Below are 22,264 nucleotides of genomic sequence, written 5' to 3'. Positions count from 1 at the left end.
GTTACTTAGTCTTGCAGTGATTATTGGTGTCATCCTATGGCTTCCCTGACAACCACCCTGTCTGAAAGAATTACTCTGACATCGGTTTGTATCAGTTATAGTCCATTAAATGCCACAATTGGTTGCAATGCAAAGGACATAATGCAAACCACTGAGCAACGCCATATTGTGTTAATGCCATATAACTAGCTTCCAGACCCTAGTTTGTGAACAGCATCTGGAAGCAGTACACTGAAGAAATCACTGAAAATGATCTCATGACCAGAGACTACAAAATGCTGAGCACTTCCCTCGAGGTTCTTCTCATGTTTCTGGGCTTTGGCAATTGTTTAAGCACTGAGAAATCTATTTAGTAGGAAAACCTTTGATCCTTGCCCATTACCAAACTATAGGAGAAGATATATTGAATTGAGAAGGACAAGGACCATTTACACAGATGATGTAAAAGAGCAGTAAACTGGAGGTCCCCTAATGTTGGAAACAAATGCACTCTCTGCCCCAAAAGCACACATGGGATATTGTTTGGTCTATTCACTCCACTTCTAAAATTTGCCCCAACCAAAAAAAAGGGTACGAAACCCAAGCAAACCCTGGAAAATCAACAAGACACAAAAGCATCATCTAACCTGACCCCCAGCCCTGAGACAGGAGAGGAGGTGGTTTTGTCCTGCGCTTGCAGAGAAGGGCTTTGACTAGAGCAGCAGCAACATGCTGCAGCAGGGAAACCAGTTGCTCCTGGGTTACAAACCCCCAGGAACATTGCCCCCACCTTAGCCACCCCCAGGGGCTATTTCACCTCTTCCACCTTCTCTCCGCCATTCCCAATATCTTATTCTCACTGTACTGGGCCCTGGCAGATCCACACATCGCTGTTTTATGCACCGCACATCTACGTGATTAACAAAAGCATGTTTGCCTCCCTAATGGACTCATAATCTAAATATATTTAGCCCAGTGTTTGTTAGGCTTTATTCGGAATAGATGGACATGCCTCAAGTCTTGGTCGTCAGACGCATAGGTCTGTGTGTGCGTCTCTCCCCATCCACACCAAGCCCCACTGGAACCAGTATGCCATTGCTAGGGAGGAGCAGCCCCCATGACTGCAGCTCCAAATTGCAGGGATGCCCACAGGTTTTAAAAATAAATTATTCCTTTTGTAGAGACTGCTTTTATTTCAGCAGAGGGTTCTCACTTTTCCGTGTTTCCATGGGAAAGAGGACATGCCAGCTAACTGGCTTTTATTGTACCTTTCATTATTTCATGGAAACGGACTTCTATTTTTTCCCTCTCTTTGCCTTAGTAAACATTATTATTATTGTTAGTATTGCAGCAGTATTCACTGCCCAGGCAGAGTCAGGGACGCATTTGCTATACTCTGTGCAAACAGTTAAAAAGTCTGATTCAGATACAGAGATTTTGAGATTCATAATTTTATTTTTCAGATTACATCTAAATATTAGGGTCTAAGAAAGGACTGAATGTAATGATCAATATAACGTAAATAAGCTCACTGAGACAAGATCTCGTTCATCCCTCCAAGGCACCTTGTGCCATTCAGTAGCAGAAATGGAAGATAGATTAGGATGTCATTGGATTTGATCTAATTTTCATAGGTTGGGGTTTTTTTCATGTGGAGTTACATGGAAGTTTATAGCAATTCTCATCCGAATCATCCAAAATTTGGTTCTCCATAACTTTTCTCTGTATTAACAAACTGAAATTGCATGCTCTGTCACATGTTAAAAATCATTAATTTTCCTCTGATTGCAAGGGTACCAGATTTCACTGCCTGACCACCACATCACTGCTGCTTTGTAATACCATGCCTGTTCCTGAGACATTCATAATCTGAACCTATATGGACATTTCCATTAATTTCTTGTGAAAGTTTTAGGGATGACATCAAGTTGGGACACTGGGTTGCGACAGAAATGCTGTCAGACTCCTCATGGTCAGTGCAATGGGCCTGCAGCTTATGGCAGAAGCATGTTGGTTTGAGCATCTTCCAATTTTTATGGGCTGTTCTACCAGAGTTAATCTAAATCACAGTCCTTGACTTCGATGCACATAATACTTTTGCACTGAACACATCATGTATATAAAACTCACAACATTAGCAAACATCACGGAAGGCAAAGTTGTTCAAACTGCTTTTCAGAAACGAGCAATTTAAACACAATGAAATCCAAGGCACAAATTCCTCCTCAAGATACATTCGATTTTGTCTGATTGTGAATTTTTCAGCTCATATTATTCTCAATTTGTACTGAGTCATGGGTATTTAGCCCATATAACCACTGAGTGAAGACAAAGTGGATTAACTGCAGATTTGCTGGAGAACTGAGCCAAGTTATCACTCCCCATTTAACATGAGATAGAATTATCAACAAGAGAGTATGACAGGGAATAATTAACTATGCAATCCCATCCTGTATGTTCTGGCACTACAGAACTCAAATCATAATGAATATTAATAAACACATGCAAGTCCGGTGAACATTTCCACCCAAAGCCAGGACAGCTTTGAGTCAAAACCTGCAGATCTTCTTTATAGGGAATGTCCAATGATATTAAAAAAAAAATGCAGGATACATCTACTACTCTCTACTACTGCTAGAAATTATTTAATAAACACTATCTAGTTTTAACCCAGAGTAAACATACCTGTGATGAACCACGTTCTCTCCACTTGGCAAACAAGTCTAATGAAGAGGGACATTAATGCCCAGGGTGTGACCTAGCAGCACAGTGAGCTGAAGCCCAGCAAAAAGCTCATTCTAAAACAGATGCCTCTGAATCAGTGGCATTAGAGCACAGCTTTGCTGATTAATAAACTAACACTGTTCTGAAGTCTGCTTGCAGATGTTTACTGCCATATAAACAATGGCAAAGTCTTTTGAGCACATTCTAGGTTTTATATTATTTTGTTGGATTACCGCTAGTTCATCAGCACTACTCACTTATAGTTGCTAAACCATAACCTTTGAAAGAATATACCAGATGCTACCTTCTGTTCTTAAAATACATTTATAATAAAAGTCAAAACATCTTCTGCCCCTGGATATAATAAAAAAACTGCATTGGCTTTTCTGTGAATTGTTGGAGGTGCATAATTTTTAAATGGGAGCTCTCTCCCTTGAAGTCTTTCATTTTCTTCATCTCTCCACAATAAAACCATAATCAGTCTATATTCAAAGCCTTCAGATATTTCCATGACAACAAACAATGATATAAACAAGAATTAAAACTTTATTGGATGAGAAGAAAATGGAAAGAATGGAACATAGGAGAGAGATTTCAAAACTCCATAAATAGAAACTCTTCTACCTTATCTCCAGTGCTCAACACAGCTTTAAAGCTGATGAAGAGAAGCACCAATATTTTAAGAGTTCCGTGAAAGGCAAATGTCCACTATAATCTGCTTTTTAAAATTATTTTTTAAAAATATCTGTTTTGTTCATACAGCCAGTTAGTGGATAAAACTGTGAATAGAAAGTACTTAACTTCTATGTCTTTCTCTTCATTTCTCTCATCCCAATAACATCAGTGACTTCAATCTTTTCTGCAGTTGTTAAGGCAACATAAAAGTACTGTTCTTGCAGCTGAGGGCTAGTAGATAAATTTCTGGAGCCTAAAACCATCTTATCTCACAGCTCTTATATCTTCTATCACCACTATCTTCACCACTGTCCTTCAGCATATGCAAAACAGAAGCAGGAATTCATTATCATGCAAAGTTTGTGGGATATCAATCCTTTATATCCCATCAAAATTTGGCTTGAAATTGCCAATGAAATCAGAATCAGAAAAATGGAGCTGCTTTTCTTCTCTCTCAGCTGACATTTTTTCTGGCCCTGACCCCATGAAGGAAAAGCAGCCAGAGAAGCCCTTGACTCATGATACCCTTTAAACCAGGGGATCGATGTTGCTGGATTCAAAGCACAACTGCCATTTCTGATCCAAGTGGCTCATCACTCAGCAGATCAAACTCCCAATGAATTAAGTGTTAATTCGTTACATTACAAGATCGAGTTGTCCAGAGCACACAAATCTGGTGCTACCTCACTGTTGGCTAGTTGGTTTTGCTACACACACCTCAGTTCAAGCATTATTTTAATACGGAATAGATTTTTTTCTGAAAAAAAAGTAAAAGAAAGCTTTTCTCTCCCTGGGGGAAGGAAAATGGTCTTTTTTGACAAGATACAGCTCAGCAAAAACTGGAAGAAGTTCATGAGAATGAACGATCCTCTCTACACAGAAAAGTCACATTTATAGCTTCAGGCCATTTTCTCTGCCAAATATCAACATCCTGCAGCTAATTCCACTGGTCTGAGAATTTATCAAGACCAAAAAAAAAAAAAAAAAGAACAGTGAAATAATACTATATAATAATACAAAGTATTTGGCAACCCAGATGCAGAGGCAGTGAGGCAGTTACCAGAGGCAGTGAGGCAGTTACCAGCTCCTCCATAATATAACGCAATGCCATTTAAATTAGATTGGACACAAATTTCTAATATGAAATAACTGTACATTGGTGGCATACAGCCCATGAATTTTCTTCAGAAACATATAAAACAATTACACAAGCAGCTGGATAAACAAAGTGAGAAGCACGTTAGGCTCTTTCTTCCTTTCAACTGCAATTAATGTGTAGCCATGCCCCATAAAATTTAGCAACTGTTGAGCAACTTGCTACAAAACTGTCTCACGGTTCAAGAGAGCAGGAATGATGAATACTGATTTCAATGAAACTGCAAAAATGTATCATCCAAATTAGGATAGGGACAAGGCACTAAGGCTAATGCTTTCATTATTACAGAAGGTAAATTACAGAAAACAGGCCCATTCAGGGGCCCGGGCAGAGTAACACAGCGATGTGTCACACCACCCTTGTGCTCTATCCTTAGCTAAAGCTCTGCAGTGATGAAACCGCAATGCCAGCCGACGGTGTGCACACGCGTGTGAGCACACCCTGGAAAAACAGCATCAAAGTGTTTCTCAGCCGAATTAAGCCAGATGCCAACGTGGATTCAGAGCACTGGTTGCCACCTGCGAGGTGGGGTACGAGGGAAGGGGTGCAGCCCCTCTAGGTAGAAAGACAGGAGTGAAAAAATATTGTGCTGTAGCACATTCTCTTTGATGCTTTGTGGGGGCAAGTGGGAAAGGACGAGAGAGACCCCCTTTACAGGTGTGCTGGGGATCACTTTTCTGCCCCTGATCCCACCTTGTGCTGCTTCCATCTTATTTTTTCCCGGTTACAACATTTTCCTTTAGCAGCGTATAGCGGTCTGCAGCTGGGGAAACACACAGAATGTCCGTGTCTGCAAAGGGCAGAAACGCGCTAAACCACAATTTAATTGTCGGTAAATCATATAGAAGAGGGCGATTACTGCAGCTTCACTGAACTGGAGCTTTACCGGGCTCCTGCCAAGATCCAAGGGCAGAGCAAAGATACAAAACGAGGAGCCAGTAATTGCACCCCCCACTTCTACCCCCATCGCTACATCTCCACGTGTCCTGTAGGAAGGACTGCGTGTCCCTGAGCATCGGCGATTTGCTACGCGCAGGGAAAAAACGCTTCAACTACCAATAAAAGGGAGTTACCGCTGCTGGCGGAGCACAACCGCCCTTTGCCACGGCGCCAAGCGGGAACCGCACCTGCCCAGCGCCGCCGAGCAGGCAGGGGAGGTGCGGGCAGGGGAGGGGAGGCGCGGGCAGCCAAACCCGGGCCGGTGGCAGGCAGGGAGCGCAGGTGAGAAACGCGGGGGACTTGGGAAGAAACTTTAAAAGATGATGCCGGTGCGGGTTCTGCGGCCGCCCGGGCTTTGCGCTGCGGGGCTGGGTTAGTTCTTCCCCCTGCGGCGCCGGACCCGCAGCAGGGCCCCCCGCGGGAGGGCGCGGGGCCGCTCCGCGCCCGCGGAGCCAGCGCGCCCACGTCTCCTCTGACGCGCCGGCGAGTGCCAGCCCTCCCCGGGCCGGGGGGAGCCGCGGCGCCCGGAGAGAGGCGGAGCGGGGCCGCTCTTCCCTCCCCGCCTTCCGCACCTGCCCGAGCAGCGCGGCGGAGGGAGCGCGGAGGCAGGGGCGCGGGCTGCGCGGCGGGCGCGGGCTGCGCGGGAGGCGGGGATGCGCAGCCCGCGGCGGCAGGATGCGGGAGGGGAGCGCGGGCGGCCGCGGAGCGGAGAACGGGACGGGCGTCGAGCCCCCGCTGCACCTTTTCCCCGCGCCCGTGCTCACCGGCATCACCGTCGCCTGCGTCCTCCTCTTCGTCATCGGGATCATCGGCAACCTCATGACCATGCTGGTGGTGTCGCGGTTCCGGGACATGAGGACCACCACCAACTTCTACCTGTCCAGCATGGCCTTCTCTGACCTGCTCATCTTCCTCTGCATGCCCCTGGACCTCTTCCGCCTCTGGCAGTACCGGCCCTGGAACTTCGGAGACCTCCTCTGCAAGCTCTTCCAGTTCGTCAGCGAGAGCTGCACCTACTCCACCATCCTCAACATCACCGCCCTCAGCGTGGAGCGGTACGTCGCCATCTGCTTCCCCCTCCGAGCTAAAGTGATCATCACCAAGGGGAAGGTCAAGCTGGTCATCCTCTTCCTCTGGGCCGTCTCCTTCATCAGCGCCGGACCCATCTTCCTCTTGGTGGGGGTCGAGCACGAGAATGGCACGAACCCCCTGAGCACCAACGAGTGCCGAGCCACGGAGTACGCCATCCGCTCGGGGCTCCTCACCATCATGGTCTGGACCTCCAGTATCTTCTTTTTCCTGCCCGTGTTTTGCTTGACCGTGCTGTACAGCCTCATCGGGAGGAAGCTCTGGAGGAGAAAAAGAAAGAACATCGGTCCAAACGCTGTCATCAGGGACAAGAACAACAAGCAAACTGTGAAAATGTTAGGTACGACTCTTCTTGCTCTGTTTTTCCAAAGGATGTGTGTGCTTCTGTGTGTGTGAGAGAGAGACTAGAGAGCTCCCGTAGTTCGCTATCGTTGCTTCCAAAAGGAAAGCATTTATTGAAAATGTTTCCTACAAAGGGCTACACCTCCGGGTATTCGTAGGGTCACTCTCCTCCTTCCTTAGATTTATTTCTAACTGGTTTGAGCTGAGGACTCTCAAACTGTTAAACAAATGTTAATAACAATCACCAACAAGGACAAATACTACAGTTACAATTAGCTAGTGCCCTGGAGATTTTTGAACATTTTTGCTCTTTGGTTGTGGATACCGATGTTATTTACAGAAGGATAGTTTATTTGATTTTTAAACAAAACTAAACCCTTCTCAAACCACAAAGTTGAGCTGCAGACTAAGCAAGCAGGGTATGATGTGCACTTAGTTTCACATGAAAAAGAGTATCAAGTTTTACCAAATCTGGGTTATTTACCGGCATGGCTGTGTGAGCTTATGAAAATTAATCTGCATTTTTATATTAGCAAAACACCAGGATGTGCTGAACAGGGAGCATCGTGTCTTCTTTGAGGTCTGTGATCCTGTAAATTCTCACTGACTTAAAGAAAACAGGATCAAGACGACATACACTATCATCCCTAACTTGGTATATTTACATTGCTGAATGGTTTAAACAACGGTTATTGCTGGCACATGAAAAATTTTAACATACTAAGACAGTGCATGTGGTGGGAGTTTGATGCACAAACCCAGAAAGTTTTTCTGCAGTTTAGTGTCTGAAAAGCGCAGAATCCTTCTGCTGCTGGGTACTTTTATTCAAGCAAAAAGTCCTTCGCAGTGCAAGGCATCCCCTGGATTTCTGTGAGGATGAGATGCTTTGCGTGGAGAAGCTTTCACAGGCAGCAGCTCTGCTGTGCTGGTTTCAGCTAGGCTGAAGTGATGGGCTAATGAGCTAGACGAAGAGGTGCAAGTGTGTCCTAAGTACCTTAATTATTAAATGGGAGCCTAACTGATTTTTTTGTTCATGTTCTACTGTATTACTATGCAACAGCAGGAAGAATAATAAAAACCACAGCATTCTTTGTGCCCTTTCAGCTACATTTTATGATCAATAGAATTACTTCGGTCTGGTAAGCGTGACCTTGGAAGTAATTCATCATTTACACTTCTAGAGTTTCAGGATTATGAATCTCCACTTACAATAACTCAATTGCTAACATATATTACTACCATGATTATATTTCTTTATACTTAACCATAAAGAATTTTGAAATAATAACTGTTTATTTCGGCCCTGAAGTATTGCCACGGGCATTACAATATTTCAGACACTTTTTCTTTTTATAAGGTCTGAGAACAGCAAGACAGTGGCAAGTCTGTCCTCTGACAGAGAGACAATATTCTCTAAATGATAACAGTCTGATAGAAAGAAAATAAGCTAGTAAGGGCTCAGTACCAGCAGATGCTCAGTGCAGTCTGCTTTCATTGGTTTTAATGTTCTGCTTAAAATTTAGAAGGCACTTTTGAAGACTTCAGGAAGTCACGGAACATCAAGTAAATGGGATTAGCATCAACACTTATTTTAAATTGTAGGGAAAGGTTATGCTTGTAGGTCCATAATTAAACACCTACATGTATAGCCTGACTTGCAAAGGGGCTATTATACCCCGTTCCTATTGAAGTCAATGTGATTCTGCATGTGTGAAGATCAAACTGTCAAAAGCCTGACTAGGGATATGCATGTCTACATGTGAAAATAATGATTACACTTAAATTTCTGTTCTTAATGACCGTTATGGTAATATTCATTACATGGATTAAACTTCACTTGTGAGCTAGGGAAACATTTTCTGAATTTTGTAGGTGGAGATACTGAGGAAAAAAATGGATGTGGCTGGCTCAAGAAGATGCAGAGCTGGAAAACATACCCTGAACCTCAGCTCTGTACTTCAGAGTCCAGCATAGATCCTGCATAAGAATCCATTTAAACTTGGGAATGTTTATTCAGGAAGTTTTTGGGGAAAGATGCCTATAATCATCCCTCTTAGCTCTTTGAATTTTATTATCTGCTGTGACTTGACAGGATTGCTAACACGAGAGAACAGATTAACTGGTAAAAATTGCTTAAGAACGTCAAAAAAACCTTGCTCGAGTTTTCTGGGTTTTCTCTCTCTGGCATATTAATAGATACACCCAAAGCAATATGAAAAATAATAAAGGTCAATAGCACACAAGAAATGAACGGAAAAAGTTTCCCTTACTTAGGATGGAAATTCAGATGGGCCAGTATTCAGAGATACACATGTCCTATTATTCTACATACGTTAGATTTACATATAAATGCAGCCACAGTGATAGTGTAATATTACAGATATACTATATATTTATAATTATGCAGTTATATATTATATAGTTAGTTTTACTCTTCTTGGAGTAACTCATGTTCCAAAAAATGGACAAACTGGAGGGGTGCACACTCTTCTGTTCTTACCTTGGCACACGTGCTTTACAAGTCCACATTCTGGTGGTTTGTTTTATTTTGGGCCTTGGCCTTAAATAATTTTGCTTTGCCTTAAATTATTTTGCTTCCCAGTGATTACATTCTTCATTATAAACCTCAGTGTTGACTCTATCATATCATATATAAACTGCTTTTGTTAAACACCGCAGATGATAGATTGTTATACTTTTTTTGTCATTGTTTTGATTCTTTAATTCTCTATTTATGAAAGCATAAGTTTTATAGGTCAGAAGTATGCTACATCAGATTAGTTGTGGAATACAGGCAACCTCTTTAGATATGATCAATGTGTATTAAGTATTACTAATTTATGTTCTCAGAGAATACATTGAGAGACACAAACCTGAAAACTTACGGGATGCATTTTCACACTTTGTGATTAATTTTTTGAAAAAATAGAATTTTAAAATAGAATTTTAATCACCTATATTTTAATACTCTTGCTTAACACAACTTCTTCTGCTGTTTTCATTTTAGTTGTGGTGGTATTTGCTTTCATACTCTGCTGGTTGCCTTTTCACGTAGGACGATATTTATTTTCCAAGTCCTTTGAAGCTGGATCCTTGGAGATAGCAGTGATCAGCCAGTACTGCAACTTGGTGTCCTTTGTCCTCTTCTACCTTAGTGCAGCCATCAACCCCATCCTCTACAACATCATGTCGAAGAAGTACCGAGTCGCCGCTTGCCGGCTGTTTGGACTCAAACCCCTTCCAAAGAAAAGACTCTCCACCACAATGCAAGAAAGTTCGCGTGTTTGGACAAAACCGAGCGTTATCACATGACACGTGATTTCCAGCACCAGAGCATCACTTACCTGGATTTCCCAGAAAGCCATAACGAAGGAGAAAGAGTGCAAGAAATACAAATCAAAACGCTAAAGCTGTACTTTTGTCATCATCTGGATTTGCTGAAAGATGTAATGTAGGCAGTTAAAGATTTTTTTTAAAAATAACTAAACTTTGAGACTATAAAAGGAGAGACATGGTCACAGAATTTGGCAACATTAAAATATTATTTTTCTGCTGCTTTTGCCCGTATGATTTTTTAGCACTGACTTTAGCAAGAGAGCTAGGCTTTACCACGCAAACGTAGCCCAGTTCACTTGAGAGTTTGTGTGACTTCAGCAGCAGCTAATTCAAGCTGAATTTTTTTCCAGAGTTAACTTTAGTTTTGCTAAGAAGTTCGTTAGTATATAACCAGACCTTAGAGAGAGAAAATTGAATTGCCTTTTTGGAGTAGTAAACATAAAATTTGATACACTTTTCATAATCTTGATTTTTAAATAAACCAACATTTTTCTCTGAATGAGGAAAATAATTTCTTAGAAAAGGAGAAATAAAATAGACAATTTTTAAACATGCTAAAAATAAATTACCTTCATGTCATGTCTGAGTAGAAAGGAAATGAAGAAAACACCTTCACAGAAGTGGCTTTGAACATGACTGTACTGAAATATTTTTTTAAAATATATATCAGTGGGACAAGGACAGAGCTGACTTCAGGACTGCAGTGATGCTATAAAAACATGGAATGCAATCTCCCACCAAAGTCATATTTTTTTTTTACTAGCTAGATCATCTGTATTTGTTCTGTTCAGCTTGACTGTGAATGAGTCAACGTGTTTGAACTTGGAAGCGTTTAGCTGTTTCGATATTTGTAACGAGTCTGTGGCTACCTGCCCCTATCTGTGCACCACCGTACCCCCAAAGTTTGCTGAGGACAGGTCTCCTACCTGCAAACCACCACTTGTTTCTGTTTAAAGCATATCGGCTGGTTACCAGTACCACGTCTCTCCATAAATCCTGGTGTGCAGTTGTACTACTTTGCTGCAGTATTAAATCGAGAACATTTTTTTAACCAACGTGACCTGACAAAGTAATCGAAAAATCTGCATTAAAAGACACTGGCAGACACATTCTCATACTTCATCCATAAAAATCTTAAATTCAATTGATTTTTATAACTCAAGTATGCCATTAAAAGGCAAACCAGAAAACTTTCCATCCTTTATGCTGATAAATATGTCTTATATTGCATCTATTGTCACAACAACACACAGATTTTGTGGTCCAGCTAATAGAGCTTCAGAGCATGCATGTGAAATAGCAGCTTTCTGTTTACTTTGTTCTAGTATTTATTACCAGCTGGTCCACAACTGATTCTCATAATGAATTATCTGTTAGCAGAAGTCATATTGCCTTCAAACTCCTATTAATGCTGATGGGCCATTTTCTGCCTGTTACAACTTTAGCTGACGGTGCTGCTCAGGTATAACTCAAAAGAGAATTTGGCCTCTTCTGTATATACTGTGGTTTTTATATCAGCCAGGGCTTTGCTAGGGCTGGGGGGCTGATTGCTGTTCCTTGGTGTGGCACCTGAGCCTGTCTTTCTCCCCACTCCAGCACTTGCAGCAAGTATAGGTTTAGTGTATGTGAACCTATAAATTAAGGGACAAACGAGCAGCAGCGCGATAGGATCATCTCCTGTTTTGTCTCTAACCACGTCTGCCTTGTTATCCATTTTGTTCTGTCGCTTGTTGACTGACAAACAGATCTGATGGCAGATGTCATGCAACTCAGGGAAACAAGAAATTTGGGAATCTTGAAAAGATTGTGTAGATGTGAGCTCACTAATAACACATCTGTGTAAATGAACCAATCACACACCTACGTCACGTGTTTTAAATCTCAGCTGTGTCTGTGGTGTTAAATGTGAACAGAAAATGAAATAAAGTGATGAGACCCTTTATAACTCTACTGGGTCAGTGGTGGAGGAGGATCTGGGATGGTTGCACGTGAGGTGGAGAAGCGAGTCTTGGTCAGGTTTGCTGCCGCGCACTTCTCGCACGGCCCTGGGTGCTGCAGGAGCGGCGGTGGGCAGGGCAGGCACCCGCCGCCTTGGGATGGGACACGAAACGGGTACCAGCATCACACGCAGCATGCGAGACTTCACAGCTTGCTCCGTTCCCTGCGAGTAACACCCCTGTCTCAGTTAAAGGAAGCAATTCTGCATGGCCAGAATGGTCACGCAGAGGCTTTTACCTAGCTGAGGAAATGCACTGCTGGGTTTTAATTTTTTTTCCTGAACACATGTAGCTAAGTCAGTTAGGCTATGGTTTATCCAGCTTTTTTGTTTGCTTGGGTTTTGTTGGTTGGTTTTTGTTTTTTTCTTTTTTAACCAGAATAACATTAAAGCCCTCTGTAGAAGCATTTAATTTCTGCCTATATGCTATAAACATACAAATAATTTCATTTAAGCTAGTGTTTCATCAGGAGAGACAGTAAATTTTAACTATACCAGCACTGTGACATTACCACAGCTTTGTGTATAGAACAGAATTTATAACATTTAATCTGGGGTCACAGAAGTCAGGAAGAAGAGGACTGGCTGCTCATGGGAAGGGAGAACAGGGCTTCTCCACTCTCATTTAGGAAAAGGACTTGTTTCTGTAAATCATTGAGCATTTGGCCAAATCTAGCAAAATACATGCATTTTTATTAAAGAAGAGTAGCCGCCTTCCTATGACTCTTGCACAAGTAGGAAAATATTTCAGATCCAGCAGGAAACATTCAAGCATTTAGCGCACACTAGCTGTCACTCCTGCAGCTGGCACTCTACCATCTATTAGTTTTGCTTCTCTCAGTACTAAAACTTTTCTATATAGGGATGCTAAAGTCAGTGGAGTCACACTTACTGGCATGCGTTGACTCCAGAAGGTGACAAGGGTCTGCTTCTTTGAACAGGTACCAGCACATAATGAACTGCTTTTATATGGAAAAAAAGAAAAAAAAAAAAAAAATCACCTGGATAGCCTTCACTTTCGCATCATAAAATCAACTATTGTCAGATGCCTCCAGAAAGGTATATATCACTCCTTACCAGCACTGATGGAGGAATCCAGCATTGCTTGCCTAGGTTGTAAGAAATAATTTAATTCAGAAAAAAAAATACAATCAAGATTTCAATAGCATTTTTTACCTAAGAACAGCTAACTGAAGTCAGTCCAAGACAGTATCATGAATGTGCCCCAGGCAGTAACATGGGGCAAGGTTCCTCCTGCCTTGTCACTGCCAGGTTTTACACAGGCAGAGCAGATGCTGCAGGCCGAGGGTGCGGTGGCGAACAACCCGTGTTGGCGAAGGCAGTGCTGGCGCTGGTTTAATCGTCCATCCCACCTGCCGCAGCTGCGAACTGTTCACAGCGTTGAATATCCTGGCCAATACTTTCTAGCAGAGACAAAACATTTCTCCTCTGTTTCCCAGGGCGTTTCTGCAGCACCTCATGTTCCTGGCATCTTCCCCCCAAAGCCTTCCCTATTTGAAAGGGCATGGGGTCGTTCCCCCAACCCCCCGCCCCATTTTGGGTCTGGACATGGCTTTTGACATCTGTTTTACATGCAGGGAAGACAAGAGCCCTTGCAGGAGCTGGGCTAATTCATTAAGTGTGGCAGACAGGGTAGCTCTGCTGGAAGATTTCTTTCAGGCTGTTGAGCCATAGGCTGCATTTCTGAAAACTTCCTTGTAGGAACAGACTTTGCCAGCTCTAACTGAAAAAAACCATATAGGGGCTTTATGAGTCAGAATTTTGCTGTGTCCTCACTGACCTGAGCAGCCCATACAGGAAATAACTGGAGGTTCCTTGTTGAACAGCTCAAGTTTTAAAAGCTTTCCTAACTCTACATTTTGTATGACAACTTCACAAATAAACAGGAACAATTTGGCTGCATTTTATTTCTTGGCAACATGTTAAATTGATGATGAAATAGGTCAAATCACTTTACCAGAAAGCTTCACTCATTGTAGAAAATCACCTTTGACGGAGGCATGCACAGGCAGAAAAATCATGTCCTATTGTATTTCTTGCCAAAAATAAAATATACTAGAAAAATAGCACTTACATGTCAAATTTTGAATTAATAGATATTCAGCAGTTATGTAAGTTTGCATTAAATGACATTTGCATAAGGCCTATTTAAAGCAGCAGCTGCTAGATACCTAAATACCCAGGAGAACTCACTCTCCATCATGGGTCTGCTGTAGCCGGGGTGCTGCAGTGGGTCTCTCCTCATCTGCTGATGGGCAAGGGCAGGAGGGGGGGTGGCTGCAGCGGCTGCTGGTGCTGACAGTCCCTGTGCAGATCTGAAGGCAGCTGGTCCTGCTCCGTGGGAGACCCCCCCGCGCTTGCTCGCGTTGATCAGCATGTTACCTTATGGGGCTGTTAGCAGTTCCTCTGAGACCTTCAGTCAGTGTTTCCTGGCAAGCTTCCATCCAGTTTGTGTCATTTGTAAAAACCCTGTGGCCTGGAGGAGGTAAATTCCATCCTGAGAAGTAAACTCAAAATTCAGTACAAAAAAAAAAATCTACCTAACTCATCATATCCCAATGATGTCCGTGTTGTTAATTCCATGTGCCCCGAACCGCCTTCCTCACCCCCCAGCTGAAAGTACGGTGAATAGATTTTACCCTCACAACTTTTAATGAACAGTATTAGCCCAATTTTACAAAAAGGGAATTAAAGCACTTGGTGTTTTAACCGCTCAAACCCTGCTGTCTCAGAGGATGGGGTGTGGATCCATTCATCCCCCTCTGGCTGTTACTCCTTGGGCTGTGGGCTGGTGCAGGCAGCTCCAAGCCCCAGTCCTGTTCCTAAACTGTTGCTGCCGGAGTGCTCAGCACAGTAGCCTGAGATAACCGTCATGTGGGAAATAAGTAACCTCTGGCTGACACCGCAGCCTCCGGAGAGCTCAGCCAAGGGGAGCCTGAATGCAGGAAACACAGGCCATGCTTCCAAAGGCCTGCTTCTGCACCCCTACCCTCAGGGACAGACAGCAAAGGTGTACTGGTGGCCACAGCAACACCTACACCCACAGTGGGATTTCTATCTGCACACCTGGCCCTGGGTCTGTGCACATGCCGGAGCTTTCCAGAAAATTCTCCAGATGATCCAGATGGACAGATTTCCAGCAGGTGCAGTTGCAGGAGTTGACATGTCTTGGGAACACCTAGTGTGATTTACACTGTTTCACACTATTTGCTGTCAGGCACGTTCAGCTGGAGTTACACACTGCCCAGCTGAAATGTAAGCAGTGCTCAGAGGAGCTGGAAGCTCACAGGGCATTAATGTGAAGTCTCTGTTCCTTTAGGCAGGTCTATCATCCATGTAGGGCAGTGGTACACCCCCCTCTACCCCCCCTTGCCCCCCCCAGCCATCTCCTCCCACCCGTGCATCCCTACCTGATGTACCACAGCAGACTCCTTTCCAGCTCCGCACAAAACCCAGGAACGTCGCAGGAGCAAAATAATTTCCTCACTCAGATGTGCTTGCCAATGGCTTTTCACTCTGAAACATGATTTCTGGCGAGAGACAGGCAAAAACTCCAGGGGTTTGGCTTCACGTCCCAAGTCCCCGGCCAAACTTTTGCCCAAAGCAGGTTGTTAGATGATGGGGTCCAGTTTTGCCAGCTCTGTCAGATTGTGAAATCACAGTTTTGGCTTCCATGAGCCCTGGCTGCTGCTGTTTAGGAAAAAAAAAAAGAAAGGTGAATGTTAGATCATGATTTGTGGAAGAGTGGAAGTGGAAGAGTGCACAGTGGAAGAGAATGAAGAAAAAGACAAATTTAATCCATCTTGTATTAACAAAGGTTTACGGGTTTCTGCAGTCACTTCTGCTTGCTGTTGAGCCTTAGTATGGTTGTCATTCCAGCACACAATATAGTATATTAGTATTATCGAATGTAATTAATACACTTGGTGAGAATTTAACAGATTTTCTCAGTGCTTTTCCCAGCAGACAGGTCTCCATTTCCTTCCAAGCCCAGTGCTTGCGTTTTCCTGCCCTTCCCGATCTCAGCTCCAAACTGTTGCATGCCATGACTTTTCAGGTAAGAGTGCAATTCAGAGCCTCTCCTTAAACCTATTACTTGGACCAAAGAAAAAAAAAAAGCCTCTACTTCACCCTGGAGCTGCGTGTGGTGATGCTGACTGCAAGTTTCTCCGAGTCCTGAAAACACATTGGCTAGGTTTTGGTCAGCAAGAGAAGTGTGGCTCTGCAGCAAAATTTTGGAGAGCGAATGCCTCCCAACTTGTCATGTACTCTTGCTGTTGCAGCAGTACCTGGATGCCATCACTAACACACTGCAAAGGTACTCTCATGCTGCCAGCCATGAGCAGGCTTGAGGAGCAAATGCAACGTAGGCAGAGAACTGTAAGAGTTGTGCAGGGTCCCAGAAAACCATCTGGTGGGATGTGAGCAATCCCCAGTCTCTTTAGTCTTCCTTGTGTTTTTGGGCATTCATGGACAAGGACCTACATCCTTCACACATAGGGTTGGCTCCAAACAGGCATCAGTGGTGAGACTGCTGCCTGGAGGCCAGGACTGCCCCTCACTAGGAGGGTACCGAGTCCTAAATAGCATCTAACGCGAGTGCTGCCCGGTTGCCAATCTACCACTCTCGTTTGGTGCACAAATACATCATTTTGAAAGCCTACAGGCTGCTCCTCTGGCTGTACTCAGAGATAAAACACTTCGCAATGAAGGCGTTTTATTGCTCTCCACGCTTGCTTCGCTTCCCTCACCAGGAGAGAAATGAAGGTGTGGTGATGTGTGAGAGTAAAAGTAAAATCACTCTCAGAGATAAAGTACCCCACGCTCAACCTCAGAGGCTGCTCCGAGGGCACAGGAGATGCTCTACCAGCATTTGCCCCCATTCTGATTGCTGCTGGATCAAAAGAGAAAAGCGTTACTCCCTTCCTTTTTCTCATGTTCATATTGATTTTCACATGATTGCAGTGCTGTCCATGAGAAAGCAAAAGCATGGCGATTTCCAAGCCTTTATTCACATTGTTCTTCCCTGCACAGCCTCCTTCCACAAATGACCTGGTGCTGCAAATCATCCTTCATTAGGGCAGGCAGGCAGGGAATCTAACACCACAAGCCTGTTCTGCAATGAGCCCGCAGCACGACGAGCTCCGAGGTCGAGATTTAAATAGCTTTGACACACCAATATTACAAATGACAGCAAAAACTTGTACTACAAATTCTCACCAAAAGTTAAGCCATTATTCATGATCACACACGGGCATCTATTCTGCCCAGTCGATAGCACCTTGGTATTTTTATCAAGCAGTGACAATACGATTGATTTTTGTAAAATTCGCTGTGCTGTGTCAGGGGCACCAGCATAGGGCTGCAAAAGGTGCAAACTTCTGAGCTAGCTTTGATCAGACATGTAGATTTGAACCCACTGAACTATTGTTAGGTTGTGAAGAGGGAAGCAGATGGCCAGCACAAGGGTTTCCTCGTGCCTTGGTTGGTGCCCTCCCTCCGGCAGAGACGGGTTGGTGTGGGGCTCATCCCTCAGATGGGCGGCTGCCTTGGGCGCTGCCTTGAGCTTCTCTGGTCTAATGCCAATATATATATAAGAAAATTCAATGATTTCAGATATACTCAGATGACAACAGTGGTTTCTTTCTCAAAAAAAGCTAACCTGCAAACCTAATCAATGCCACTCATAGAGCTGCTGCCCTGCTTGCTCCAGCCTCGGATGAAGTCACCTCGGACAAGCTACTCCTGCTGGGATGTCAAAAAGCATGAGAAGATTGTACTTACCTGCTTTCTCTTCTGCCTTTGCTGTGCCTTGTACCTGATTTCCCACATCACAGTGTAATTTGGAGTCTGCTGTGTAGCTAGAGGAGTGCCATTGCCATAGGCTGTGGTGAGACCCATATCAAACGTCCCTTCCTGCAAGGCAGGCTGACAGGAGCCAGAAGAAGGGGCTTACACCATCACTGCCCGGGCAGGGCTTATTTAGAGAATAACCAAAGATTTGTACAGCTCTGACACTTCTGATTTCAAAACACCGAAGTCAATCATATCACACTTTAAACGAGAAGGACATGAAACAGAGCTACAATGTGCGTAAGAAGGCAAAGACAGGAGCAGTAGCAGCTTAAGCACTATGATCCAGAGCAATCCCAATTTTAGAACTACACCTAACACCATTCAAAGTCCATACAGCAGCATTCTGGGGAATATTTGGCCCTGCTGAGTGCAGAGACCCACTTTTTCTCAGCATGCCCAACCGCGATGCGCTGCAGCGACGGCTGGGCAGGCACTGAGCAGCATCCTGCCCGGCGTGCTGCCCGGGGATGTTCATGTGTGCAGCGCTGCAGAGCCCTCCGAGCTGAGGACACTGCGACCAATTTGCAAGCATTTTGTGGAAAAAGAAAGGGCATTTGAGCTATAAATTAATAAATACAATATTTGCACTGTATTAGGGTGACTTTCTCAACTCTATTCACATGTTAATCCTCACAAGACTTTTGCATCCCTACTGTTTGCTCCATTTTATTTATAGAGAATAATAGCTTTCATATGACACAAAGTGAGACGAGTTAATAAAATTACCAAGAAATGACATCTACTGAGCACATTGACCCAAGCAGTTATTTATTAACCATGCTAGTAGTTCTGATTGCACGAAATACCATCTATGTTAGGAATTAGCACAATAAATATAACTACTCAAACTAACAACAGCACATCCACCTAAATAACAGTACATAGCATGCTAAACCACTGTGCTTGAAAGCATCTTGTGAAACCACTTATTCTATTTTGCCCAGCCAAGAATCTGCATTGTGAAGGCGCAACTGTCAAGAGCAGAAATAGATGCAATTGTTTAGAACTTATTAAATGTAATGCTGATGAAATAGTCCTTTCAAGAGATCTCAGCTGGCTTTTTGTGCTCAGCCATAAAAATATTGAAACAAAATGTCCATATCCTCCTCTCTACTTACTTGTGGTTCTCATTTCTGAGAAGAATAAAGGATGACATTTATATCTTCACTCCAAGGCAGGTGAATATTAAGGACAGAGAATATAATTCTGCACCACTTCAGTAAATCACATTGCATCATGAATCCTGCAATAATTCGATAATTCTAGAAAAACATTTGCACAGGCAATATAATTTCTAAATCACATTTCCGCAATAATTTCTTGGTAACTTTTCTCTAGTACCTTGGGTGCAGACAAGTCTAACAGAACCATCTGGTTCGTGTAGGTGTCATTGATGCTGTGGGGGGAATCACCCCATCTCCCTAGTCTATAAATTGATCAAGCTTTGCTGAGATCTCAAAGGATCCATTTAGGCTTGGCATGAACGGGCAAAGATTAGGTTGCAGCTGGAGACATCTTTAAAAACATGAACCAGTCTGGTTTTGTACCACTTATTTAATCCTGAACAAGCACATGGGCAAGCACAAGAGAAGGTTTTGGTCTGGGTCTGGCAGGAGCTGAGCAATTCAGGTCCATCAGCTTCCCAGAGGTCTATGTGGAGATTTAAGTGGGCTGTGAGAATCAGGACTCATCCCACCACTTTGTACCAGTTTAACTCCCCTGTGTCACCTGCAACCTTAAACTTCAGCAAAAGGACAAAAATACACTGGGGCCATTGAAGAGAGCAGCGATTTAAATTCCCCATTAGAGATGGACACAGCTGCTTCCTCCCATTCACCCACAACTCATGGTCCTGACAGACCTTTCCCCCTGCCCCGTGCAGGAGGAGGACCTGCTCTTTCCCCACGGATGCCAAGCACATCACAACAGCATCATTCAGTTGACAGCAATGATGAAACACTGAGTCTCCACCACCGTGACAGGCAGTAGTGCAAGGTGTCACCATCCCTCCATTCAGGGGAAAAAAGCAGCATTTCACAGGGGACAATTCTCCAGCTGCAAACCTGTAAGTGGTAGGAGATCTCAGCTAACTGGGCCAAACTCCTGCCTGACTGAGGACACAGGCCATGCTGACCCCCTGGCCCACAGGGCAGGAGCAGCTCAGGAGATGCTGTTTTATACAGCACGCTCTGGAGGCCTTAGGTGGAGCTCCCGAAGCATTCCATCTTCAGGGGTACTTTCAAACACCTCTGCTATGCTTCCAGGCAGGGGAACCTCGGTCCCCTGACACAAAGGCTGGAGTTAAGATCTACCTCCCTTCAAGCAAGTGAGATTTGTAGTAGGCTGAATTTGAGCATCTCCTAAAATTCGAAGACTTGACTGAGTCTGGCAGGAAAAGCTCCGCAGGAGATGAACAAGACGGACTGATGCTACCTGCAGATCCTGTTTGCTCTCCTGTCCCCGGGAGCTGGGTATCATCTTGCTTTGATACACTGGTTCCTTGTACACAGACCCCCCTTCAGAAGGGGCTCAACTGTCCTCCACCAAACCAAACATGCTCCCAACATGCAACAGTGACTGAAGTCAAAAGCAAAACAAACTCTACCTGTTTTGTTAACAGGCTCTTTGATTACCAAGAGAGAATTGCTGCTGCTATAGAAACAGCAGCCACCAACCTGGAGATCACTTTGCTGCAGGCAGACCTGGAGACTGCTCAAAATGTGAGATGTGCCACGGTCCACATCCAACTACTGTACCAGCCTTGACATTGTTCGCAAGGCCACAAAAATATCTAAAAATATGCCTCCCTGCTCGATCGCAAAACTTTTCAAAGCAGATGCTTTTCTCCCAACAGGCAAGAGATGTTGATAAATACAGTATTGCCCAAGCCTCATTACAACTTGCTCTGTATTTCCTTGTCAAACAAAATCCATTGGAAATATAGTGCTACTTACCCCACCTCTGCCTAGTTTGGGTGTGGAAAAGGGACCCAGTACCTCTGCACCAAACCTGTGGGTTATATCATTACAAGACAACATTCAGAGCTCAAACAGCTAATACCCAAATCTTCCTTCACTCCCATGGGCTTTAACTGTCCCCCAGCATCTCTGCAAACACCCATGGCAATGTTGTAAACCCAGGACTACTAAAAAGAAAAGATCTTTTCAGATACCAAAGCGCTGATTACTATTCTATAGACATATTTAAAAGATTTTGTTAAAGAGAGGTTGTTTTGGCAAGCGTTTAAATAAAAAAAAAAACAAACAAACAACTGAGAAACCAAATGAAAAAAGTTACTGTATTTCCCTAGGAAAAATTCACTCATGTTGTAAATTGCAGTAATTAATAAAGCAAACAAAATGTTGTATTTATGCCGTGATTTGCAGAAGAAAAGCTGTTTAAAAACCAAACATTAACGTATTTGCCAAGAAACATGTATACATACTCAATTAATTCTTTATGATGAGTAATTGAATTTATTGCACGTAATTAACTAAGTGAAAAGTTCTGGTATTTCAAGTCGTTAATTACGAAGAGATAACAAATCTAGGTGTATTTTCACTATCCTTAAAATTTTCATGCAAGCTATTTAAAGAAGTGATTAAATCACCATAGAAACCTGACTTTAAGATTGTTTCCATAAACTTTTGCTCACTGTACATCAGCCCTGCCCAGGGAAGCAAATGCAGGGCAGCAGTCACAGCTCGCTGCCAGAGCTGATGCCGCCTGAAGCTGAGCGTGCCCCGGGTGAGGAGCGCAATATCTCGCAGACGAGGAGACAGGGGCTACAGAAACCAGCTCACGTGAGGAGGAATTTGGCATTCACCTGGATGCTGCTTGGGTCAAAACATCAGCAGCCTTCAGATGGTACAGGTAATAGCCTGGCTGAACTTCAGCTTTCCAGGGGCTGGACCAGCAACCTGCCGTGTATTTAGCTCAGTCTAAGAAAATACTATGTCATAAACTGCTGAACTGCACCAGCAAACGCTTCCCTAATTACACAAAATCATTCCACTTACAAACCAGAAACATTCTGAGTTAAATTTGGGGCTCCCACTCCTGCTTCAGGCTGCAGCGACACCACTGACCTCCCAGAAAGGGGCCACACAGACTGAAAGGGCCGTACACAATTCAGAAAATTCCTGGTAATA

At 43.7% G+C, this 22,264-nt stretch overlaps 1 protein-coding gene across 1 annotated transcript; it reads left to right on the top strand.

Moving 5' to 3' along the window:
- The first annotated feature begins 6,148 nt into the window (after nt 1-6,148).
- GHSR (growth hormone secretagogue receptor) lies at nt 6,149-10,216 on the top strand. Its single transcript, XM_074878170.1, has 2 exons — nt 6,149-6,902; nt 9,912-10,216. Exons 1-2 carry the CDS (start codon nt 6,149-6,151, stop codon nt 10,214-10,216), a joined length of 1,059 nt encoding a protein of 352 aa, XP_074734271.1.
- The last annotated feature ends 12,048 nt before the right edge of the window (nt 10,217-22,264 follow it).

The sequence above is a fragment of the Strix uralensis genome, chromosome 9 (assembly GCF_047716275.1).
Source record: "Strix uralensis isolate ZFMK-TIS-50842 chromosome 9, bStrUra1, whole genome shotgun sequence".
Lineage (NCBI taxonomy): Eukaryota > Metazoa > Chordata > Aves > Strigiformes > Strigidae > Strix > Strix uralensis.
This window is presented reverse-complemented; position numbering and strand designations above follow the sequence as displayed.

Coding starts and splice junctions, on each gene's coding strand:
- GHSR (XM_074878170.1), top strand. CDS start 6,149: ATGCGGGAGGGGAGCGCGGGCGGCCGCGGAGCGGAGAACGGGACGGGC. Junction 6,903..9,911: donor GCAAACTGTGAAAATGTTAG/GTACGACTCTTC, acceptor TTTTCATTTTAG/TTGTGGTGGTATTTGCTTTC.